The sequence below is a fragment of the Camelus dromedarius genome, chromosome 14, assembly GCF_036321535.1.
Source record: "Camelus dromedarius isolate mCamDro1 chromosome 14, mCamDro1.pat, whole genome shotgun sequence".
Taxonomy (NCBI): Eukaryota; Metazoa; Chordata; class Mammalia; order Artiodactyla; family Camelidae; genus Camelus; species Camelus dromedarius.
In genome coordinates, this window is record NC_087449.1 from 46,530,007 (window position 1) to 46,556,438 (window position 26,432).

At 44.5% G+C, this 26,432-nt stretch overlaps 1 protein-coding gene across 4 annotated transcripts in view; it reads left to right on the top strand.

Moving 5' to 3' along the window:
• The window catches only part of DLGAP3 (DLG associated protein 3), a 101,003-nt gene that overhangs the window by 68,222 nt on the left and 6,349 nt on the right, over positions 1 to 26,432 (top strand). For all 4 annotated transcript variants that reach the window (XM_031464699.2, XM_064493780.1, XM_064493782.1 and 1 more), the window contains 5 exons: positions 3,100 to 3,305; positions 3,644 to 3,716; positions 13,919 to 14,132; positions 14,435 to 14,748; positions 15,132 to 15,217. In XM_031464699.2, coding sequence (XP_031320559.2) covers positions 3,100 to 3,305; positions 3,644 to 3,716; positions 13,919 to 14,132; positions 14,435 to 14,748; positions 15,132 to 15,217 — 893 coding nt within the window. The remainder of the gene's footprint in view (positions 1 to 3,099; positions 3,306 to 3,643; positions 3,717 to 13,918; positions 14,133 to 14,434; positions 14,749 to 15,131; positions 15,218 to 26,432) is intronic.

Sequence of the window (26,432 nt, forward strand, 5' to 3'; positions counted from 1 at the left end):
ACAGATGCTGCTTGGGAGGAGACCACAGTTTAAGGGTGGGATAGACAAGGAAGCAGATAGAATACAGTGTGATGAGGCCGTGCTAGGAGAGAGCCTTGGGAACCATGGTCGCCCAGAGGAGGCATCTCACCCACCTGGGGTGATGCTGGCCAGGGGTTGCCCAGAGCAACTTCTAGGAAGAGTGTCCCCTGAGCAGAATCTCAGTGGAGGAGTTGGAATTAGTCAAGTGCAGAAGTTCTAGGATTAAGAGTGTTCCAGGAAGAGGCTATAGCATGTTCAGAGGTGTGGAGAATTGAGCATGCATGTGTCTTTTGGGTGTCACAGACCTTTCTGATAAGTTGTGCACAGGTTAGGGCTCTCCTGGGTGGGGAACTTACAAAAGCTCAAGGGACAAATGGGAAGTAGAAGCAGGAAGGGGTGAGACACAGAGGGGAAGTTGGAGACTTCTAGGATTCAGGACTTCTGGGTTGGCCTTGGATTGCCCCCTCCCTGAGTGGAGAGGTTTTCTCAGCTGGGAATTGAGTCCAGCAGCAAAGGCCAAGAAGAGAACACCATCCCTTCTTCCATCCCTGGAGCCTTGCCACCACACCGCTGCTCCCTGCTACTTCTCCAGGGCTGCCCTGACCTCTCTGGGGGCTTTCTTTTTAATATGCACCTCACAGTGTCCTGCAGGGGAGCCAGCAGCTCTGCAGTGGCTATGGAGCAGGAACCCTGCAGTGTAGCAGAGCGTGCCCTGGCTGTCCCGTCTGCCTCCCTCTGCCTGCCTGTGGCTTCTCTGTATAGAGTGTGGGGAAGGGGAATGATCCATCAGGGGCTGGGAGCCCAGGGCACCTTAGGACTGGAATGTCAGCCTGTTTGCAGGAGAACAAGGGGCTGCAGGGACTCTCCAGACAGCTTGGTGCTCCCCTGGCACAAACACAGGGAAGCTGAGCAGGTGTCTTTGTTAGATGCCCAATTCTTTTGTTGAGATGCTGTTTCTCCCAACGGACTCCAGCTCTCCCTCAACCTTCTTCCAGAACCCCTCTTTCCACTCAGAGATCTTGTTCCTTTATGGAGACTTGTCTTCTCCCTGTGTTCCCACCTTATGACTGAGCCCTGCCTCCCCCACCTCAACAACGCCCTGTGGGCACCTGCATGGTTTCCCATCCCATCCCTGAGTCCCTGTCTCACACTGATCTCTCCCCCCTCATCTAGTCTCACTAGATGCCAGTGCCTTCATCACACCTTGTTCTTCACAGTGTAGGCCAACCATCAGGACTCCTTCGCCTTCCTGTCAGCCCACCTGTAGATTCATCCAGGTCCCCAGTCAGCCTCATGCCCTTCCTTCTTGGCTCAGAAGAGAAGCCAGGACCACCATCCCAGGCTGACCCCTCCAGCAGGGCTTGTGCCCATCTTCCCAGGACCCCTTTCATCTATGAACTGTTTCTCTTTCCTTTTCACATTTAAAGACTATCTTTATCTTTACCGGCTCTTTCCCTCATCCAGAGAACATGCCCCAAACTCTCTCATCCTGAAAAAAATCTTTCCTGAACTGCCTATCCCCTTCCATCTCCTGTCTTCCCTTCCTATCTAGGTTCTTAGAGCAGAGACTCCACTTCTCTTCCTCTCACGCTCCCCTTTACTTACAGCCCGACTTCCATACCCCCGCCTCTAAAACGCCATGCAGTGGGCACCAGTGGGCTCTTGAGGGCTCTCCTTGAAAGGTGCCTTTCAATGCTTATCTAATAAAAATGGTTAACATTGAGCACTTACTCTGTGCTGGGCACACTACATTGGTCTAATTATCCTTCCCACCAACGCTGTGATGCGGGCATAATTGTCATTCCTAGTTCACAGACAAGGAAACTGAGGTGTAGTTTGCTCAAGTTCACCCAGCTATCAAGTGTTGGGGCCAGAATTTGAACATGGGTCTGTCTAACTCTTTAGCCCCAATCATTAACCTCTGCATGCACAGTGGCATTTGACATTATCAAATCCTTCTATTCTGGAAATGTCTCCCGTTTCCATGACATGGCATTCTCCTGACTTCCCTCCCACCCCTCTGCCCACTCCTTCTCAGGTGACTTCATAGGCTCCTCTTCCTGTCTTTGCAGTCCCCTTTTAAATGTCACTGCCTCCCTTCCCACCTCTCTTTCTTCTTTCCCCTGGGCTGTTTTCATTCACTCCTTTGGATTCAGCTGCCACCCATGCTCCCACATATCTGCTTCCAGCCCAGATCTCAACACTGAGCTCCAGAACCAAACACCCAACCACCTGCTCCATAGTTCTCTGCCTGACTCAAGATGCCTAACCCTGAACCTATCACCTTTTCCCCAAACCTGTTTCTCTGGGATTCTGTGGCTCAGTGAGCGACAGCACCATCCCCCAGGTCCTCAGCCAGCAGCCTCCCCGTCATCCTCTACTCCTTCCCGCCCCCTCACCCCCCACGTCTAATCAGGCTCAGTGATGCTCCTTAACACCTCTCATCTCCATCTCCTCTTCCCCCTCTTGTCATTGTCTTAATTTAGGCCTCATCATCTCTTGCCTGGGTAACAGCATCAGCCTCTTAATTGGTCTCCCTCCTGCCACTTGAGCCCCTGCCCTGCTCCTGGCCCTTCGTAATCCATCCTCTGTTTGGGCTGTTGAAGAGCTCTTTCTGAAACAAACTGATGTCACTGCCCTGCTTAAAACCCTCTGTGGCTTCTCATAGAAGATGGTGGGGTTGGGGGGAGTCAGAGGATTTGGGATTCAAGCGGGTTAAGAGGGTGAAGGAGAAGGAGGAGTGAAAGGTAAGTGAGGTCAGGTGATGCTTTACAGTTGGGAGTGAGATTGACATAGGTCCCTTTGGCCTCTGAGCTTCAAGCTCTTGGCCCCTGGCATGTCAGCCCCTAGACTCTCTAGGTGGCCCTCAGTGAAGTAGCAAGAGGTCCGTGGAGGATGATGAGCACCTCCTGTAGGGGAGGGGATGACCTGAGACTTCACCTGGTCTGCCTCTGCATGCTCCTGAGCGTGGCCTGCTCTGGCCAGGGTGGAGCCCCTCCCACAGGCAGTGGAGAGAGGGTCCCGGCTTCTAGATTTAGTTGGGACTTGTCTGAGAGACAGAGGTCCCTGTCCCTGCAGGTGCCGCAAGATGACTGGGGGGGTTACCCTACTGGGGGCAAGGACGGGGAGATCCCCTGCCGCAGGATGCGGAGCGGCAGCTACATCAAAGCCATGGGGGATGAGGAGAGCGGAGACTCAGATGGCAGCCCCAAGACATCTCCCAAAGCTGTTGCCCGGCGCTTCACCACCCGTCGCTCCTCCAGCGTGGACCAGGCTCGGATCAAGTAAGGACAGGGAGAGCGGGGGGGGGGGGGGGGGGGGGGTTGGGCAGGAAGCCAGTACTGGGTGCCTGCAGGAGATGTGCGGAGAGTGAGTGATACCAGTCAAGTTCCCTGCTTAGGGTTTAACCGGGGTGTCTTGCTCTGCTCCATGGAAAGAGGGGTCCCTGTGACAGCCCCCATCTGAGTGCCTCTTTGGCAGAGTCCCTTTTACCCAGGAGTCTCCTGGGGATCTCTAGGGGTTTTTGATGGATAGAACCAGCTCGCGGCCCCAGTGCTCTCATTCCCCTCCCCTGCCCCCTAACAGACCCCCGTTCTGAATCTGGAATTCTGACCTTTCCTAGCTGCTGTGTCCCACCCCGGATCCACCCCCGGAGCTCCATCCCTGGCTACAGCCGTTCCCTCACCACCGGACAGGTAGGGAGAGGCCTGGCACATCAGCAAAGGGTGGGAAGGGGGCTTCAGTCCCATGCTCAGCCCAGGCCTTCAAATCAGGAATTTGCCCATGGAGAGAGTGCAGGTCTGGTTCTGGGGAGCTGGGAAGACTGCCTTGGGACTCATGGAGCTGACTCGGACTGAGAAGCTCAGAGAGTCACATCCGTAACAACCACCAAGCGTTCTCAAGGTGATGAGCTTGTAAGAGCAACATCAGTTCTGTGAGGTTCCCCAGCCCTGTCCTGGTCTGATTTCTCCCAGCCCACCCCATGCAAAAGGCAGGATTGACTGTCTAGGCTGGAGACAGGCAGAACTGCAGTCTCAGAGATGATCTGGGCTTGAGTTCTTTCCCCTCCACTCCCTACAGTGGACCCCGCTGACAAGATACCTCTGGCTCAATGCCTCTGTTTTCTCGCCTTTGAAATGATAATAGTAGTGATGCTTATCTCACAGGAGTTTTGTGAGAAAATGTATGCAAACACAGGATACTGTTCCCCCAGCTGATATTTTATAGGTGTGAGTTCTACACCTAAGTGTAGACTTTCCTGTTAACTAAAGGAGGCAGTGCAGTTCAGTAATTAAAAGCATGAGATAGGTTTGAATTCCAGCTCAGCTCCTTAACCAGCTGAGTGACCTGGGGCAAGTTACTTGGCTTTTTTGAGGCCCACTCTCCTTATTTAAAAATAGACATCATAATAGTGTTCTTGGCACATAGCCAGCACTCAATAAAGGTTAGCTATTTTTACTCTTTGCTGGGGAAAAAAGCACTGCAAGAAGCAGTGGAAAAGACTGTCCACCTTGGCTCCCATTGTTTGCTGCTGCAGTCTCTCAGCATTTCTTTGCCACATTTCCTGAATCAGGGAATCTGATTGGCACAGCTGTCTTTTCACATGAGACCAGCCTATGTTGCTAAACCCACTAGTTAATGCCCAGTCTTTGTTTCACTTGATCCATCAGCAACTTCTAACATAGCAGATGACTCTCTCCTTCCTGAAACACCTTTCTCAATTGGCTTTGAGGACACCACACCTTTTAGGTTCTTCTAAAGTTTCTCTCTGGCTGCTTGTTCTCAGTCTGTCACTGGTACCGACAAAGTGTCAGGATCTAAACACTGGAGTTTTCCAGGGCTTAGTTCCTGAACAACTTCTACACTCACTCTTTGGGTGAGCTCACCCAGGTTCATGGCTTTGAATATTATTAAGAGACAGATGACTCCCAAATGTACACAGCCAGCCCATATTCTCCCATAAATGCCAGGCATGAATATCTAACTGTGTACTGAAATCTCACTTGGATATTGAGTGGACGTCTCAAACGTAAGATGTCCCAAATTAAACTTCTGGTCCCCTCCCCCTAACCCCCACAAATTTCCTGCTCCATCCAGTGTCTTCTCCATTTCAGATAATGGCAGTTTTATCCTTCCAGGAGTTCTGTTCTGAAAGTCTGAAGTTAGTCTGGACCCCTTTCCACTCTCCCATCCCACATCCAATCCTTCAGCAGATCCTGTTAGCCCCACCTTCAAAGCATTTCCAGGATCTAGTCACTTCTCACCATCTCCACTGCCAGCACTCCAGTCCAAGTCACAATGTTCTTTTGTCTGGGCTATGGCACTGCTTTCTAGTTGGTCTCTTGCACTTGCCCTTGTTCCACTTCATTCTCTCAAATTACAGCCAGAGCGATCATTTAAAACAAAATTGCATTCCCTTAAAACCTTACTCAGAGGAATAGTCGAGCACTTTACTGTGACTTAGTAAGGCTCTGCATGATCTGGCCCTTGCTACCTCTGAGTTCCTTTCCCAACACTGTTCCCCTCCCTCATCTGCTCCAGCCGCACTGGTCCCCTTGCTGCCCCTCCGACACCACACAGGTGCTTCAGCCACAGGGCCTTTGCTGCACTCCCTGCCTGGATCGCTCCTTCCCACACACTCCCATAAATTGCTACCTCACTTTTTTCGTTCTTTCCCCAAATGTTCTAAATTTTAACTTTACCCTCCCATATTTCCTGTTATCCTTTTCTGTTTTTTTCTCCTCCTCCTTCTTCTCATCACTTTACATTACCTAAGACCACGCATACTTTACATATTTCTCCTGGGGACATGGTTTATAATTCCGGCTTTACAGAAGAGGAAGCGGGTTTAATGAGCTAGAGACGTCTCTCTATTGTATAAAAATGCTCTTTGCCGTTAAGACTACTCTTTGGTAGTGTTGTCCTGGAACATCTTTTCCCATCTTTTACTTTAAAGCGTTTTGTCTCCTTATGTTTTAGGTGTGTCTTTTGTATATCTATTCTTTTATTTTATATCCATTCTGACATCTGCTTGAGAGTTTAGTACATTTATATTTATTGTGATTTCTGATATGCTTGGATTTATTTCTGTCATCTTATTTTGTGTCTTCCATTTATTCTGCCTTTTGGGTGATGCTTTTCTACTCCTTTGCTGCCTTCTTTTGGATTGATTGGATTTTCTTCATTTTTCTCTTCACCAGACCCCACACTAATTTGGCAGTCATATATTTTAATTTCATTATTTTTGTGGTTATTCTTATAATTTTCATGTGCATATTTGACTTAGCAAAGTCTAAAATTGACAATTATATCTATCCTTCTCCTGAACAATGTACATGTACTTGCTGCCCAGTATTTTAGTTCCACCTTCTTTTTACCTCTCTCAATTAGTCTTCATTATTGTTGTTACATTTTATACTACCAGTACATGATTATATATACCCACATTTTTACCTTTCCCCCTCCTCACTATACCTTCTTACATTTCATTCCTTCCTTTTAAGGTAAATTCTTTAGTAATTTTTTTCAGTGAATGTCTGTTAGTAGCAAATTCTGTCTTTAACAAAAAATGTAGTTTACCCTCACTGTTTAACATAACTTAGCATATTATAGAATTCTGGGTCAACATTTATTTTCTCTCAGTGTTTTGAAGCTGTTCCTCTGACATCTGTCTTCTGTTGTTGCTGTTGGTAAGTCCACTGTCAATCTAATCATCTTTGTTGGTTATTTTCATTTCTCTCTGATTGCTGTCAAGCTCTTTCTTGTCTTTGATTTTGGTGTCCTGCGGTTTTACTATGATGTGTGTGTGTGTGTTCCTTGAATCTGAGGATTCATGTTTTTCATCGAATCTGGAAAATTCTGTCGTGGTTACTGTCTGCTGGTACATCTTTTTCCATCTTTTTACTTTCAATCTACCAGCTTTTGTATCCAATCTGACAATCTCTGTCTTTTGAATGGGACTGTTTTCTCTATTCACATTTAGTATGATTATTGATATGGTTGGATTGTCTCATGTCATTTTTGTTCCTCTGTTCTTCCTTTACTGCCTTTTTTTGTATTAACTATTTTGTGTACCATTTAATTTTTTTTGCTAATTCCTTTTTTACTATATTTGTGGTTGCACTAGGAATAACAGTGTGAATCTTAATATTAAAATCTAATTAATTATGACAAAATATAGAAACATTGCTCTTATATGTCTCCTTTTTCTCTCCCTTCTTTGTGCTATTATTGTTATATATTACCTATACATGTTATAAACCTATAATTTATTATAAACCAATAATAATATTTTAATAATTGCTTTGCACAATTTTATGTCTTTTAAAGAAGTGGAGAGAAAAATATATTTGTAGAGTTACTTATATTTATTCACATATTTACTGTTTCTAATGCTTTTCATTTCTTCCTATGGATATGAGTTACCACTGAGTGTCACTTCCTTATAGGCTGAAGAACTTCCATTAGTATTTCTCATAAGATAGCTCTGCTGGCAATACATCCTTCAGTCTTTATTTATTTGGAGATGTTTTTATTTTTATTTAATTTTTTGAAGCATAGTTTTGCTGGATATAGAATTGCTGGTTGGCAGTTTTTTCTTTCAGCACTTTGTACCATTCCACTGCCTTTGGTATTCATTGTTGATGAAAAGCCAGTTGTTAATCATATTGTTGGGTTTTTTTTTGTATGTGATGAATTGTTTTTCTCTTGTTACTATTAAGATTTTCTTTGTCTTTGTCTTTTAACATTTTGGCTGTAATGTGTCTGGGTATGGATTTCTTTGTTTAACCTACTTTGGATTCATTGAGCTTGTTTGATATGTAGATTAATGTGTTTCATCAAATTTGGAAATGTTTAGGGCCATTATTTCTTCAAATATTTTTTCTTCTTTTTTCTCTCTCTCATCTTCTTCTGTGACTCACATTATATGCATACTGGCTTGCTTAATGTTGTCCCATAGGTCTCTGAGGTGCTGTTTACTTCTATTTCATCTTTTTTCCCCACACATTCTTTAGATTGGATAATGTATGCTGATCTATCTTCAAGTTTACTGATCATTTTTTATGTTCAGCCCTTCTAGTGAATTTTTAATTTCAATTATTGTACTTTTCAGCTCTAGAATTTTGATTTGATTCTTTTTGTCTTTTTTTTTCTCCTAAATTCTCTTTGTTGTGATTTTCTATTAATGATGTCAGTGTTGTCATACTTTCCTTTAACTCTTTAAACATACTTCCTTCTTTGACCATTCTCATAATAACTGCTTTGTAGTCTTTGTCTGATAAATTAAACATTTGGGGACATTCACACTTTCTTGTTTATTTATTTTGTTGACTATTGAAAATTTTAGGTAATATATTGTAGCAACTCTGGATTCTTACTTTACCTCTTGAAGATTGTTATTGCTTTTGTTTACTTGTTTGTTAATCTCTGGACTAAATCTGTGAAATCTATCTGCCTTGCCAGATGCAGCCTCTGATGTCTCCACTAATTTTTTTCCTCTTTCTTGTTTTTATTTTTAAGCCTGGTTTCCTAGGGGTTGACCTTGTGTCTACATGGCTTAGAGTCCAGCCAGAGACTGATCAGAGGTTGTGTGCATAAACTTCAAGCCTGTAAGGCTTCTTCTCTCTGCTTTTGTGGTTTTAGGTGTAGGCTTGGGAGTACAAACATTGGGCTGTTTTCAGGCATGCTCTGGCTTTTACTTTTCACCAGGCTCTCTTGCATTTCTTCTGCACATATGCACAGGCTACAGTAGCCAGGGATGTGTAGGGGGCTCAGGGCCACTCTGATCTCTATTGTACATGCAGCCAGCCTCTAGTTAACCCAGAATATGTGGAGAACTTACCAAATTCTCTATGGCTATCTTACTCCCCACTAAATCCCCATTTAGTCTTCCAGTCCATTGCTTGCCCCAAACAGTGATGAAAACGCAGCCTGGCAGTGCTGCTGTTATTCCTGTTCTTGACATTATAATTGAAAATACTCAAAACTAAGTGATCCCCCTTTGGTAGTTGCAGTGAAGCTTCTGGTTTTCTGGCCCACCTTGGTTGAACTAGTGCAACTGATAGAGCTGGGAGCTTGCGGAATGGGAGTAGCCCCAGGCAAGGTCACCACAGACTCATGCTGTTTTCACTCAAAGTTCAGTAATTTTCATGAATGTGTTTCTTTGTTGTATACTTTTGATTGATTTTCAGAGTGATAAAATGGTTGTTTTTGACAGTTCTGTGCCGCTTTATAGTTGTCTTGGGGGATAGGATTTTGTATCCTTCTCTGTTGTGTCTGAAGTCAGAAGTCTGGAAAATTCTCAACTACTATTATTATCTCTTCAAATATTGCCTCTTCCACATTCTATCTAGTTCCTCCTCCATAGCTCTTATTAGTTGGGGCCTTCTTATTTTTTCCTTCATGTGTCCTAACCTCTCTTTCATATTTTTCATCTCTTTACCTCACTATGCTGCCTTCTGGGTAAGTTCCTCAGGTACATCTTCTGATTTACTGTTTTCTCTTCAGTTGTGTCTCATTTACTACTTAACTCATTAATCAATTGTGTTTTAAATTTACCCCTTTCCCCCCTAGAAATCTGATTCAATTATTTTTCAAATCTTTCTAGTTTTCTTTTCAAAGCTTTTACTCTGTCCTTATGTTTTCAGTTTTATCTTTTAAGTTTTGGAAAATTTAAACATAATTTAAAAACTAATTCATTTTAGCTAAGGTAATGCTAGTTGCCATAATAGATAAACCTTGAATTCTCAATAGCTTATCTCAATAAAAGTTTAGTTCTTGTTCATGCCACAGTTTATATTAGTTATCTATTGCTGCAAAATAAAATACCCCCAAAACATAGTGTCTTAAAACAAAAAAATATTTATTATCTCACAATTTCTGTGGGTCAGGAATCGGTGCCACCTGGATCACAGGCTTCATCAAGGTATTGGCCAAGGCTGCAATCATCTCCAAGGCTTGACTAGAGGAAGATCTCCTTCCACGCCCACATGGCTGTCAGTAGGCCTCAGATCCTTGACATGTGGGACTCACCATAACATTCGCCACATTACACAACTCACAACACAGCTTGTATCCCCCAGGACAAAGGCTCCGAGAGAGATAGTAAGAGAAGGTGTTCAAGATGGAAGCCACAGTATTTCTGTAATCTAATCTCAGAAATGACATGCCATTGTATTGGCCCTATTCTATTCATTAGAAGTGGGCCAGTAGGTCTAATCTGCAGTCAAGAGGAGGGGACTGTGCAACGGTGTGAATGCCAGGCAGTGAAGATCATAAGGGGTCATGTCAGAGGTTGCCTACCACACAGTTTAATATTAGCTCATCTTTAAAGGAGCTTTATCTGTGAAAATCCTGGGCAGCGTGGGTTAGGAATGGGTCCTCCAGAAAATATTTAAAAATTCTTTCTGTTAGGCTATTTTTGGCCTGGGACCATTTTCTGTAAATTTTAAATTTGGGGGATCTGGCCCATGCAGACAGAGAATTCAGTTTCCTGTGTGAAGACTATCTTGTGGGTATAAAATCTTAGGAGATTTACCTCCTTTTGCCTTCCCAAAGTGCCTAGAATACAGACTAGCTTCCTTGTCATCAGTCTGTGCTGATAATTGATTTTTTTTTAGCTTACCTTTTCATCAAAGCTTTCTCCTTTTCTACTTTTATGCAGATCCTGATTTCTAATCCTAAGCTTCATGTGGGCCCAGAGCCTTACTCCTGCAACCTGGTGTTAAAACCTAAGCCCTCTGGTTACCAGCAGTCCCCGCCCCCACCTCCCACCTACACTGGGCTGTTTGCAGCCTTGGCTCACACAGTTAATATTCTGATTTCCAATCTCCTCTTTGCTTTTGTCCCCTAGGGACTTCTCTCGCTTTTTTGTGAGCTCAGCTATGCATATAAAACAGCATTTGTTATATTTTATCCAGTGTTTTAGAATGTTTTAAAATGGGAGGGGTTTCCAAGGTTATCTAAACCAAATGACATATGTAAAATATACAAGATGTTGCCTAGCCCCCAGTTGAAGCCACTGACTCTGGTACGGACAATTTTCAGTTAGACCCAAACAAAGTATTTTCTTTTAAATATCCCACATCCTTGGAAATATTTGCTGATTCTGAGTCTGGTGTGCAGAAGGGCTAAGGTTCTCATTTCCCGAGAGAATTCTTTGACTTTGACTTTCCTGAAAGTGAGAGTTAGGGGGAGCAGGGTGGAAGGCAGTGTAAGGATAATAGGAGAATTCACAGCACAATTTTATACTTGTAATAGAGCAAAGATCAGCTCAGATGTAATATTCCTCTGAGAGACTATAAAAATCTGCACTTCCCTTGGGCCCTGGTCCCTTGTTGGAATTCCAGAGCAACTCTTGGCTAGTAGCGATGGAAGGTGTGTGGCCCCAGGGAATTTCTCACCCTCCTTCTGTCTGCCTTGGATAGAGTTGGTCATGGGAATGGCATGTGGTTGGGATTTCAAGAGCCTGAGAACCCTTGGGAAAGAGGGGCGTCTGAGAGGTATTGTCACTGTGATTTAAGAACCTCTTGCTACTAATAATGGTAGCTAATGTTTCTTGAGCATCTGCTGTATGCCAGATAGTATACCTAGTGCCTTACACACAGAAGAGGGCTGGAGATGCAGAGATGAGCCAGAGTGTGATTCCCTCCATCCTTGGTGTCTAGACTTGCGACTGAAATGCTCTCTGCTGGGGTTAGATCAGCTTTCCTGTGCTCCAGAAGGGCCCTCTGGGCTGGATCAGTTCTAGTTGGGAAGTATCTTGAGTCTGGCCTAGAAATAAGAGGATTTAGATCAGCTCTTGAGCTTCAGGAAATACCCTGGCACTGCTGGTCCTTGATACCCCAGAGGTCAAGAGATTTCAGACTGAGAGGTAGACTCACGAGGAGTCACGGGGAAAGACACAAGTGTCACAGTAGTGTGGTTTGTGCCGGTCAAACATGGAAGAATTTAACTCCTACAGGATCTTGGATTGACTTTTTTCATGGTCTGTGATTTCTGTACACTTGCAATGAAGCTCCTTTAGAAAAAGCTGCAGTCTTTCTTTTTAATTACTAGATCCACATTGCAATCACTGAATCTGAGTCTCCAGCAAATTGGGTTCTGAGCTTCAAAGCAGCCAAAACAAAGAGAGGCTTATAGTTAGAGAACCCTGGGTTCAATTCCTCAGGATAGGCCTGAGTTAATACAGGTTTAATAAGTTCTCCAGAGATTCTGATGCTCAGTCAGCCTGGCAGGAGAGCCAGGAAATCTGGCACTTAACTTACAAGCTGGGCATCTTTGGACAATTCATCTGCCTTCTCTGAGCCTTAGTTTTCCCATCAGTAGAATAGGATGGAAATTCCTGCTCAATTTGAGGTGGAATCTAGAAATATCATGTCATATGTGCTTTGGAGGCTGAGTTTGGAAACACTGAGCTGCATTTTACACATGGATCAAGCTACTCCTTTCTCTGTTGACTGCACATAAATATGATGCCATGCATCTTTCCTGGGAGATGTCACAAGATGCAGCTCTGGGATACTTGCTGTCACATTCACCATGTGGATGCTACCGAGGACCTTGTTCGTGACTTCATCCAGTAGCCTCTACATAATCACCCGTGGGAGAATTTCTCTTAGACTCAGTGACAAGAGCATTGTGGTTGTCGTGAGTGGTGGCCTGTGTTTACCAGGTAGGCCCTCAGACCATCACATGTCACTGACTGAGGGCTTACCTGTGCCAAGTACCTCACATGTTTTTCTCTGAGTCCCCTAATAGCCCTGTGAAGATGGTACCGTTATCATTCCCACTTGATAGGTTATTAAACTGAGGCCCAAGAACTTTAACTTTCCCAGGCCATGCTGCTAGGAAGAAGCAGAGCCAGTGCTTGAGTCCAGCTGGGTCTCACAACATGGCCCGCGCAGGCGGCCTATGGACTGTCGTCCTTACGTTTGGGCTGCTCTTGGGGTCAGATGTGCGCCCATCCTGTGCTCTGGGTGATGAGCTTACCATACGACCACCTTCTTTCCCTTCTTATTTTTCCCTTTCTTCTTCCCCTTTTTTATTTTCTTTGTGCAAGTTTTCTCCCATAAAACAAATAAGGCTGCAACTTCTGGTGGATTTAGCCTTAGTGCAGCGTTAAGCGACACGGTTCCATGAACAAAATTTTTGTTTTGCTTTTTCTTGGTTGCTTAAAATATTTTTTAACATCATGGATTCTGAACCACAAAATATCAAAAACAAAAACAAGAACTTCAATCAGCGCTGGCTGAACTTTCTTCAGAGGATGAGGGACAGGGAGGGAACCAGCAGGCTGAACCAGAACCCTAGTTAGTGGGCAGAAAGTAAGGGAGGGCTTGGATCACTTAAAGTTTGATCATTTTTGCTTCATTACTCCATAACCACATGGTTATACCTCTATAGGTTGTGGTCAATCAATCTTGTAATGCAGTAGGTCATAAATAGTAAAATAAAAGGTGACCTTCCTTGCAGTCCCTCATCCCCACAGTGTGCAAGAGGGTGGCTGTCGGTACCCTGGTCCTCTTTCTCTGGGTCAGATGAGAGAGACGTCAGAGACTGGGACTAGGTGGAGAAGAAGACCGGGTGGTCGAGAGGCTGGGGTATAGCTGGACATCTGGCAGAGGCATAGGTCAGGTGGAGGGAGGAGTATTTAGAAGAAAGTATTTAGAGTAAAGAGGAGACCGCAGGATTGGCCCTAAGGCAGGCCTGGAGAGCAGCACAGGGCAGGGTGCCTTTATCTTTCTTTGCAAGGAATTTCTTTTAGTCCAAATGTGGAAAAGTCACACAGAGACACAGCCTCCGCAGATCTAGATATATTCCTAAGGCACAGCGCCTTAGAGACGCCCCCATCCCATCCCAGCACCGTGGTAACTGTCCTTCTGGTCCCTGCCCCCAGCTCAGCGAGGAGCTGAACCAGCAGCTGGAGGCCGTGTGCGGGTCCGTGTTTGGGGAGCTTGAATCCCAGGCGGTGGACGCCCTGGACCTGCCCGGCTGTTTCCGCATGCGGAGCCACAGCTACCTCCGGGCCATCCAGGCCGGCTGCTCTCAAGACGACGACTGCCTGCCCCTCCTTGCTGCCCCTGCCTCTGTCTCAGGGAGGCCCGGCTCCTGTGAGTACGCCTTCCCTGCCCCTGGCTGGGCCCTAGATTGGAGAGGACTCTGGGTTCTGGTTCTGGCCCTGGTCACGACTGTGCTGTGTGACCTTAGGCAGATCGCTTGCTGCTCTGGGCCGGATGGTGGGGAGTACAATCCTTGGGTCTGTATGTAGCAGCACGTGGATCACCCTTGGCTACTAGGTTCTGTGACACCGCGCGCGCGCGTGCGTGTGTGTGTGTGTGTGGTGGGGTGGTCGGCCACAGACACCTGCCAGGGCGCGTTTCTCACCCTACGTGTCTGCCTTCCCTGGCCACAGCCTTCAACTTCAGAAAGGCCCCTCCCCCCATCCCACCTGGAAGCCAGGCCCCGCCCCGCATCTCCATCACCGCCCAGAGCAGCACCGACTCCGCCCACGAGAGCTTCACCGCGGCGGAGGGCCCGGCCCGGCGCTGCAGCTCCGCCGACGGGCTGGACGGGCCCGCCATGGGCGCGCGCACCCTGGAGTTGGCGCCGGTGCCACCCCGGGCCAGCCCCAAGCCCCCTACACTCATCATCAAGACCATTCCAGGCAGGGAGGAGCTGCGGAGCCTGGCGCGGCAGCGGAAGTGGCGGCCGTCCATCGGGGTGCAGGTATGGAAGGAGGAGGCGCAGACCAAAGTTGAGGCCCTGACCGGTTGAGGATGGGTTGAGGGGAATCAGCGGGGCCTTCTGGTACACGGACCTTTTCATTGCTTGCTCTTAGCCTGGTCATCAACGGGGCTGCGCCAAACAGTCCCAGCCCACTCCTTTGTCCCTCGCTCTGGCACCATCACCCCTACCAGCGAGCGGGAAGCGGTGCCAAAAGGTTGTCATCTTGATGCTTCTGACCTCCTGGGTCTCTCATCTTGTTCAGGCAGATTGTCTGTGCAGGATCTGCCAGCTGTCTTGGGGCTCAGGCATCACTTGTCCTCCCTGGGGAGGGTTTGCGTCCCTTGTTCTAGCCCTGGCCACTGATTCCCCAACCCTGCCACCAGGTGGAGACTATCTCCGACTCGGACACGGAGAACAGGAGTCGAAGAGAGTTCCACTCCATCGGTGTACAGGTGGAAGAAGACAAGAGGTAGGTCAGGGTGGGGGTACCTCAGGCTTTCTTGGGGAAGAAGAGGAGAGAGGGGTGCATAATGACCTTACTGGCCCCGTCTCCCTGTGCACTCTTTCTTCCTGGTCCTGAAACAAACCAAGCCCTTTTATTGGGAGGAGTCAGAGCAGCCACAGAGGTTCTCCACACAGATGTCCCCAGGGCAGTCATCAGATCTAAAGTGAACTCTCCTTGTACCCGTGCCTGTCCCACGTGCTGTGAGGTGGACAGGAGATATACAGTGGTCCAGGGAAGGACGTAGTAGGGAGAAGTAGCAGGTAGGTGCAGAGTGGGGCTCCAGCAATTGTCCTTTATAGGAGATTACAGGACTTTTCCAATCCCTCGTTACTTCCTGTGGTGTACAAGTATGTGAGCTCAAAAAGAAACAAATAAACGGGAAGATTGCCTCTCAGGGGCCCCTGGCAGATATAACACTCCTCCTCACTTGGCTCACACAAACATTTAACCAGTCGGGGGTACCTATTGTATGCCTGAGTCTGTGGTGTACCCAAGAAATCAGCAGCCACTGTTCTGGCATTAGGTGGCTTCAGAAACATTGTTTCCTTGATTTCCAACTGAAAATTAACACCAAGAGCTCTGGAGGGAGTACTGGGAAGAATCCCTCTGTTGTTGGGCTCCTGTAGGAAGATGCTTTCTCTGAGGACTATGTGACAGTGGCCCCTCTGCCCTCTGGGCTGCAGTGCTACCAGGCCAGTGACCCTAAGCATGGTGTCTGGGAACCTGCCTGGGGCTGGCTGTAAGTTTCATGGTAATCTGTGTTTTTCAGGCCGTACCCACTCGGGGAATAAAACTTGAGTCCCAGTGGCAGTCCCTCATGGCCCTGTTCCCAGTTGCCATGATTGGGCCTTTAGACCTTTTCTAAATTCCCCCAACTATTTCTGAGAATCGCTGGGGATGTCTTAGGTGTGTGTATGCCCAGTCAAGTCTTCTTGGGGTTCCTGTGGGATTCACCATTTTTCTCCACTCCCTGCAGTTCCATATGATCCTGAGGCTTTAAATGCCTCCATCAAGGGTGGCCAAAAAGGTGCCTTTGTTTCCCCCATCAGTCCTGAAAGCCACTGCCCCTCAAATTCTTAATATACTACATAGATCACAGAAAAATGGCACTTTATGGCAAACCCAGTTCAGCAAGTCTATGACTTGAGTTCTTGAGAGGTGGGGTAGGAGTCATGGTTGGGTACAACGTTGTGTTCAGAATTCTGCCCCCAACTCTAATTCTGCCCCATGGACCATAAACCAAGACCATGTGCCCCTATTTGCTCCATCATGAGGCTTCTTGGTCCCTCATCCATATAGACCCCTGGGGGTGCCCCCATTCCTCCTAACAAACCTGTATCCTGGGAAGAGTGCAGCAGGCATTCTACTGAGACTCTGGCTGTGTCAGCAAACTCTGTCCATCATTCATTGATTAATTCATTCAGAAAATGCTTATTAAGGATCTGTTAGATGACAGCTCCTGTTAAATGCTCAGGGAAACATGGAAGACATGACTCTTGCCCTTGTAGAAGTTATGGACAAAAGGAAATCAAGGCAATGAATAAATAATTCGTGAAAAATTATGATTACACATTAGGGTATAATAGGCAATGGGATATTATTATACCTTATGGTGGGAATATTGAAAGAGCACCAGCTGCTTGCATATGAGGTGATACACAAAGCAGCTAAGAGAGAAGGGACCTTATTTAGGTTAAGCAGGTGACATTTAAGCTGAGACTTGAGAGTTGACCAAAAGCGCTCAGGTGATGACTTGGGGAGGAAGCATTCCAGGAAGAAAGAATAGCATAAGTGAAGGCAGTGGGGAGGAGACAGTTGGACACGTGTCAGGAACTGGAAGCAGGCTCATGTGGCCGGTGTGGAATGGGATGGGGCAGTGGTGAAGGAGTGGGTTGAAGAATAGGTGGAGGGCAGGTCATGTAGAGTGTAGGCATGATAAAAAACTGGAATTTTAATTCTAACTAATAAGTAGCGATTATAAGGTTAAAGAAGGACTGTGACATGGTTTAATGTATGTTTACAAAAAGTCACTAGCTGCTGAGTGGAGGATGAATTTGAAGGAAATAATAGTGGACGTGGGAGGCTAGTAAGCATGATTTTTTCATGATCCAGAGGAAAGGTGATAGTCTTTTGCATTATGGATGATCTTGTGTTGGGGATTTTTTTTTTCTATTGTATTTTTCACTACTAGTGTATGGGAACACTATTACATTTTATGTGTTAATTGTACATTCAGCAACTTTGCTGTTCTCTTTTATTAGGACACAAAGTTTATCTGAAAATCATGTTAGGTTTTCTGTTTCTATAGTCAGTTATATTTTCTGCAAACAAGGATATTTCTTTTAAATCTGTATTTAAACATTTTTTTTTCTTGTAATAATGCATTGATTAGGACTTCTAGTTTGCTGTTGAGTATAGCACTCTTGTGCCATTCTTGACATTGGTAAATATCTTGCAAGTCCCACTTACAGATTTTGATGGATACAATTTTTCAGGTTAAGGAAATTCCCTTCTATTCCTAGTTGGCTAAGAGTTCTGTTTTTTTTTTTTTTTTAATAAAAAAATGAGATTGATGGGGGAGGGTATAGCTTAGCCTTAGAGTGCATGCTTAGCATGCACAACGTCCTGGGTTCAATCCCCAGTACCTCCATTAAAAAATAAAATAAAATAAATTAAATTAATTAAAAAATACATAAAGAAACTAACTACCTCCCCCCACCTCCAAAAAAAATGAGAGTGGAATTTTACTGAGTGCTTTTCCAGAGTCTACTTAGATGATCATAGATTTCCTTTCATCTGTAACATGGTGAATTATATTGAGAGATTTTCCATGTTGACCCATTCTTTCACTCCTGGGATAAAACCTGCTTGATCCTATTATCAGTTTGGATTAAGTCTGGCTGTAACAGGGCCTCAATAATTTCTCTCTTGCTTAAAAAAAAGGAAAAGCCTGGATGTAGAAGTTCAGTGTTAGGCCCCTAGGCTCCTCCTGTCTTGCTGATCTTCCACCCTTTATGTATCACCTCATATCCAAGCAGCTGATGCTCAAGCCCCAGCCATCCTATCTGCATTCTGAACAGTGCCAAGGAGGAAGAGAGGGGGAGGATGCAGCCCTTCCTTTGCAAAACGATTTCCTGAAAGTTACACACAACTCTCTCACACATCATCCCATGGTGGCATCTAGCCTCAAGGGAGGCTGTGGAATAGTCTCTCATTAGGAAGCAATGTGCAGTGAGCAGAGCTGAAAATCAGGGTTCTTATGGCTGAAGACAAAGAGAAGGATGGATATCTGGAACTCGAGCAGTTTTTGTCACAGTCTTGCTATGTTATTTTCATATACGTTGCTGGATTTTGGATAGCTATTATTTTATTTAAGATTTTTATATCTAGGTTCGTAAGTGATGTTGGCCTACAGTTTTGTTTCTATTGTTGTTATTCAGTTCAGGTATTAAGGTTATGCTAGACTCCTAAAGTGAGTTTGGTAGCATTTTCTATGTTTCTGTTCTTTGACAAAATTTGTGTAAAATAGGAATTATCTATTCCTTAAAAGGTTGGTAAAGTTTGCCTATCTGGGCCGGATGCCTTTTTGGGATAGGAGACACTTTTTGAACTGTAGCTTCAGTTTCTTTAGTGGTTTTTGATCTCTTCTGGATTTATTTTTCTTCTTGAATCAATTATGGTGATTTATATGTTTCTAAAAAAAAAAAACGACCATTTTACAAAAATTGACAGTTTTCAAAATTTTTGGCACAAATATTTCTCAGTATTATAATTTTATAAATTTTCATTGTATTTATAAGATATGCCTCCTTTTTATTCCTAATATGACATATTTATACCCTACCTTTCTTTCTTCATCCATTTTGCCCAAGATTTATATCTTATATCATTTTGATACTTTTTAAAATTATATTTTATTAATCTTTTTTTTTTTTTTAAAAAAACTAGCTTTTGGTTTGGGTAAGCATTTCTACTTTTCTCTTTTATCTTTAATATTTCTTTTCTTCTTCAACTTTTGTGTTATTATTTTCTTTTTTTACCATATTTAAAAAATTTTTCAACCTCTTAAACACTACTACTTATTTTCTAATGTGTTTTTAAGACTATCAATTCCCTCCTAACTACTGTATCTTCTATAAGATGCTGTCTCTGCATCTTACAAGTTTTGGGATGTGATATTTTCATTATTCAGTTCTAAATAATTTGTAACTTTCATCATAACTTCCTTTTTAACTCGTAAATTATTTAGAAGACTTTTTTAAGTTTCCAAGTGTATTTTTGTGTGTGAGGGTCATAGAACGCATTCTATATGATACTCATTCCTTAAATTTGTTGAGTCTTCCTCCATCATACACACATACAATATATGTGTGGTCAGATTAATATAAATTGTATTTTTCAAATGTTTATCTTTGCTTTTTTTTTTGGATGTTTGATCTACCAGTTCTGAGAGAGGTGTGTTAAAAATGTTTCATCATGATTGTGAGTGTGTCATTTTCCCTGGGAATTTTATTAAGTTTTTCTTTAGTTTGAGAGTGTGCTGTTTAGTATTCAGGCTTATGATTGTTGTATCTTCTTGGCAGGTTGGCCCTATTATCACTAAGTAGGCTGTTTTTCATCCTTACTATTGGTTTTTGCCTTTCAGTTGATTTTACCTGATTTTATTGCAATGTCTGCTTTCTTTTGGTTAATATTCCAATATATATTTTTCTATCTTCTGACTTTCAACCTTCCATATCCTTATGTTTTAGATTTGTTGCTTGTAAGCAATATGGAGCTAGAATTTAACAGACATATTTAATCCATTATGTATTTTGATGACTGATTTATTTGGTCTTATTTCTATCATCTCTTTAAAAATTTTCTATTTGACATGATTTTTCTTTGTTTTTCTGCTCCCCTACTTTTCTGCCATCTGTTGAACCCATCCAAGTGACTTTATTTCTCTTGTTTCTGCCACTGGTTTGGAAATCTACATTTCAGTAGTGATTTTCCTCAAATTTTAAATGGAAATACTAAATTTCATATTTCTCTAATAAAGTCTAAAATTAGTAATTTTATCGTGAAATAGGCACAAAACAAAACCTTGGAACACTTTAATCTCCTTCTTAACGCCCTCTTCCCGTCTTGCACATTATAGTTTTCTAGTATTTTGATTATACCTCTTTAAAAAACTCTGCTAAAGCAGTTGTTGTTACATCTTTTACGGTTTAATACTTTGGATTTACAAACATGTTTTTACAATTTATGTGTTCACTATGGCTTGTTCCTGCCCACTGCTTCCCCCGGGGTTCAGCTTCCTTTATGCTGAAGTACTGCTTGAGCTTGGGACCAGTTTTTAAGTTAATATCTCAGCTTGAGATTTCTGTATCTCACTGGTTCTACTCATTCAAACCCCACACCCACACACAGAGTAGCCTTAATATTCTGATTTCTCAGCATCCTGCTTCCAGGCCATGTACCTGAATCATGACATGAGTTTTCTAGTCCACGTTTGTAAATGAAACAAGCTTTTTTTGGCTGCTGGCTTTATGCATGGGGTCTCCTTCCAGGTCCCCAGGATGCACAGGCTTGGAGTCTCTCCTCTCATCTTTCCTGGGCATTACCATGTAGCCGCTAGCATATGTCTGGCCCCATATTCCTGTGGCTAACTTGGCTTAGATTTCCTTTCACCACTCAGATTTTGAATTTCCTTCTGGTTTTTTTTTTTTTTTTTTTTTTTGGTACCTGAAGATTTCTCTTTTCTATTTTTAGGCTTGGCATTGTAGCAAAACCACCTTTTGGTCTTTATTTGATCCAACATTTCTATGTGTATGGGATGGAGGGGGTGGGAACTTCCTAAATTGGTTTAGTCCACTATGTTGATCAGTTGTCTGGACTAGGCTATTAGCAGCAGATATAGAGAGAAGTGGACCGATTTTGGAAGCGTTTGGAGTGAAGTCAAGGAAGGGTGAAGACAGGCAGAGAATGAGGTCTTCCTTGCTCTCCTGTAGGTGTTCGGGGAGGTCGTGTTGGAGTGGGCTGGAGAGGGGAGATGGTGTTGGATGAATGTCTAAAGAACTGAATTGCTTGGGACAGGTGATCACACTGGGAATCCAGAGGGGGTGACAGGTGGGGAGAGAAGAAATCTGGCACATCTTTCTGGCCAGGCTCCCTTGCTTGTCTGCTGAAGGCACCCTTAGTTATACACCTGCACTGTCCTTTCTGTTCCTTATGTCCCTGGCACTTTAAGTCTGACTTACCACACACCATGCCCCAACTGGTACATAAAAGTGAGCCATGGATACCAGCAGCCTTTCTAGGCACACATCCACGTCTAGCCCCCCACCTGCTGCCACCCCATTTTCTTGGACTCTCGTCCTTGCTCCTGTCTCACTGGTCCCAGTATTTCTCTCTCTTTCTCTCTGTACTTTGGCTTGAAAAGTTGCCAGAGAGGAAATGTTTCTCCTTTTCTGTCTTTCAGGGTGTTCCCTGCTAACCTATTGAGTGAGGAATTCGGATTTATTGTCCCTTATACCTGGGGGTTGTCTGTGGGTCCTTCCTGGTGTTCATCATCAGTGGTGACTTGACCTAGAAATAAACAAGGGTTGGGGCTGGTGCCCCTTCAGTTCTATCTCCACTGCACCTCCACTTAAGATTCATTTGTCTGCAGACATTTATTGTATATTTATTATTTGTCAAATACTATGTGGGCACTGAGGATACAAAGGTGAGCCGACCCAGACACAGCCCCTGGCCTGTGAAGCTTGCTGCCACATTAATCTGAGAACCTCATAAATGATGTAGAAATAGGTGCCACGAGGAGAGCTATGGAGACTGTGAGAGTGTATAATAGGAGGCTTTGACCCAGTCAGAAGGGTCAGGCATGGATTCCCAGAGAAGGTGACATTGGAGTGATCATCTGAAGGATGAACAAAAATTAACTAGGTGAAAATGGAAGATGCATGTTCCAGGCAGAAGGACCAGCAGGTGCTAAGACCCTATGGTGGGAGGAAGCATAATTAAGAAACAGTTACCAGCCCTGTCTCAGAGCATCCTACAGCACCTGTCTTCCCAGACCCAGCACACTCCGGGCCATAATAAAAGAATGCATCAAATGTCCTTGCTGAATGTTAGAAATCCTTTCCTAGGACTTTTTGAGAACATCAAACCAGGTGATTTTTGCCTCTAACTCTCTTTAACCATAGGATCCCCTTATATCTTCCATTTCTAGATTCCCTCCCACTAAGATCTTATCTTAAATTCCAGATTTAGCAAAAACAAAACAAAATAAACAAGTGAGAAGTACCAGACCATGCAATTAAATTTGATTATCAGATAAACAATGAATAATGTATAGTATAAGTATTTTCCAAAAATTACATGAGACATACTTATACTAAAGAATTATCTGTTATTAATTTGAAATTAAAATTTAACTGGGAGTCCTATATTTTATCCAACAACCCTACTTATACCCACTTGTGCCCTACGAGGGCTACCTGGAGAACTCTGTGTGGGAAATCCACCCCTTCCTTAGCATCATGGTCATTTCTGGCTTTGGGACCTTGGGAAGGAAATGTGCTGAAAGAACAGAGCCTCTGGCCCCTGGGAAGGAAGCTTCCATCCTCATGAAATTATATTCCAAGAACAGTCCTGCAAAAGCAATGAGTTGCTGACTGACCACAAGCCTGGGGTGTAGACACTGCCTCCATTCCTCAATTGTCAGCTCCAGGATGGTTCCTGACTGATCGTCATGACTCTTCCTGAAGCTCCCACCCTAGCCCCACCTTGGCATCATTGTCACAGCCCCCAGGCTGGGGTGGTGGACTCGGGGAGCCCTGATTGATGATATGTCTAAGCTCTTAGATGCTTTCTCAGAGAGGGAGTTAATACAGCGGCTGAGCCTTGCTGAAATGTCCCTGCCTGTTCCCCCTTCCACCCCGCCACCCTGCTGCCAAATACTCCTGGCAAAACCTCTTGACAACCCCTGAAAGTTGAGCATTTCTTGGACACTGTGTCCCTTGGGATAAGCCAGTTTCTTCCCAGAGCCTTTTGTATTAGCCCTTAGAGAATCACAATAGAAACATCTCTCTGAAGTAATCGTGATAACAACTTGCAGAATCATCGAGAATGTGATCATTGTCACCCTAGAGGACTTGAGGGAAGGAGGCCTCCTCAACCTTGTTAAAAGGCTTGGGGAGAAAATATTGCGAAAGGTGTTGTTACGAATTAGTGATTGTTCATGACTGAAGCCAGTTTCTATCCTATATTTGCAGCTATTGTTGAAGACCACAGCAAATGCCGCCAAATCCAAAACTAAGTAGGGACATAAGACCTGAAATTCACTACCCTGAAAATGCATCTTTTAGAGTTAGGATTAGGTTTGGCTGTGAGTTACAGAAAACCCTCAAATGACAATGACTTAAATATGATAGAAGTTTATTTCTCTCTTGCAGAGAGAGTCAATTGAAGGCTGGTAGGTGTTCTGCAGTGTCGAGACCCAGGCTCCTATCTTATTGCTTCTTCATCTTTAGCACTTAGCTTCCATCTCATGTTCCAGGATGGCTGCTTGATGTCCAGCCATCATGTCTGCATTCAGGTCAGCAAAAAGGAGAAAGGAACAAAGAAGGGCATGCCCCCTCCTTTTACGAACATTTCCTGTGAGTTGCAAGTACCACTTCTGCTTATATCCTATGAGCTAGAACTTAGCCATATGGCTACACCTAGCTGCCTGGGGGTTTGGTAAAAGTATGTTTATTCCAAGTGACCATGTGTCTAGCTTAAAACTGTGGGATTCTATTACTAAGGAAGAAAGGAGAATTGGATGTTGAGGGATGATTCATGTTCTCTACCATCCTTCCTTCCAACCAGCCAACCACCAACCACTCAACCAGCATTTATTTGGAACTTCCCCATTTAGTAAATACATAACTAACTACAATAACTACAATACAGTGTGATATGGAGTATAAAAGAGGTTTTATGCAGAGTGCAGTGGGAGAACAGGTAGAAATGATCAACAGCAATCATAATAATAACTATGGTGGTCTAGCTGGGTTCTCAGTGCTGCATTCCCAGTATTTCATTTGTCCACCTCCTTTTCAGTGCAAGCTACAAACCGTCCTGCCTCACCATATTGTAGCTAACATTTACAATGGGTAGGACCAGCACTACTCTAAGTTCCTTAGATACATTATCTCATAACAACCTTATGAACAGGTACTGTTGTCATTGTCATTTATAGATGAGAAAACTGAGGCACAAGCCATAGAGCTGGGTTTTGGACCTAGGCAGTCTCTCTCCAGAGCACATGTGCTTAACCACTCGGCGAGCCTGCCTCCCCTAAAGCTGCTCATTCTCATTCCCTCCCCCAGCCTCCCCACCCCCAAATCTGCAGCAGACAGTCTCCCTGCTTACTTCATTGTAACCATTGAACTTACCTGGTGGGCCCTCTCTCCACTTCCAGACCAGCCTCCAACTTACTTGCACCTTTTCCCTTGGCCCCTCCCACAGTCCTGCCTCGGGGCTTGAGCTGTCTGTCTTCCGGATTAAAGATGCCCCTCTCCCTCGATCCTAGCAGACAATGGAGTGTAATGTTTTAAGAGCTGGCCTCCGCAGACAGGCTGCACTCAACTGATAACTGTCTGATCTTAGAATGTCACTTAGCTTCTCTAAGCCTTAGTTTTCTCATCTGTAAGTAGGGGTGATACAGTCTTATCATGGGACTGTGTGTGAGGACTGGGCATATTTATTCATGTAAAGTGCTTTGCCTCACACATACTCACTGTTCAGAGGGTGTTAGTTATTATTTATTCCCCTTAGATCTGGTCCTTGGGTTACTGCCTTTCTCTTCTCTGTCTTCAATTGACTTCTCTTTACAGGTTGTATTTACCTATTGCTGTAATAAATAGCCACAAACTTAATGGCATCCAATAATACATATTTATTATCTTACATTTCTAGAGGTTGGTGGTCTGAACTGGGTCTCACTGGGCTAAAACCAAGGTGTTGGCAGAACTGATCCTGTCTGTAGTCTCTGGGAAGCATCACCCTTCCCAGTTTCTAGAGGCTGTCTGAATTCCTTGGCCTGCAGCCCACCTCTGTCTTCAAAGCCAGCAGTGGTGGGTTGGGTCCTCACATCTCATCACTCCAACCCTTGATCCCATTGTCCCATCCTCTTCTCTGATTCTGACTCTCCTGCCTCCTTCCTTCACTTATAAGGACCCTTGTGGTTAAAATGGGTACACCGGGACAATGCAAGCTTTCATCTTGCAACCCTTGGTGTAATCATTTCTGCAAAGTCCTTTTTGCTATGGAAGGTTCTGGGAATTAGGACATGAACTTCTTTGGGAGGCCATTATTCTGCATACCTCTGGGGATATGGCATGTGAGAACCATCCTAAACAAAATGTCTCTCCTTTCCCACCCCTACCCCTAGCTCTATTGAGATATAATTGACAAATAACCAAAATATCCCTGCCTTAAAGGTACCTTGTCTTCTTTCTTCTCTTCTCAACCAAGCTCTTTGGAAGAGCTGTCTTGCCTAGTTTTCTCCACCTCCTGACAACCCCCTACCATCTGAGTCTGCCCCCATACTCCACCAAACCACTTCTTGCCCTGAATGCCAGTGGCTTCCATATTGCCAAGTCCATGGACATGCTTAATTCTCAACTGGCTGCATTTTCCAGTTGGCTGCTCATTCCTTCTTGAGACCCATTTTTGGGATTCTTCCCCCACCTTCTTTGGTCCCCTGTCTGCCTTTAGGTGACTTCCTCCTGGTTTTCTTCCTCTTCCTCTTTGGCTTAGACACTTCTGGGGCTACACTGTCTCCCTTGGCCCCTGAAATGTCTGTGTTCTCCAGGGCATTGCATCTTTGTTCCATTGCTCTTTTTTTGGGTGATCTTGTCCCACACTGCTGGTTTTAAATACCCTTTGCACAAGGATGGCTGATTCCTGTTTGTGTTCTGCAAATCTCTGGCTCCTGGCCAGGAGTGTTGGTGAAGATTGTGTTTCCAGTAATCCCATAAGCTCCTCAATTTCTTGGTCACCCTTGAAGTAGGCATGGTGAGAGAGCTTCTTGAGGTACTGACTTGAGAACCAGGGGGCCTGGGGCACCCATGCTTCTGTTCCAGACTGCGTAGCCTGTTTCCATCAAGACAGAGTATGATCTGCTCAGGACCCCTCAGAGGACAGTGTA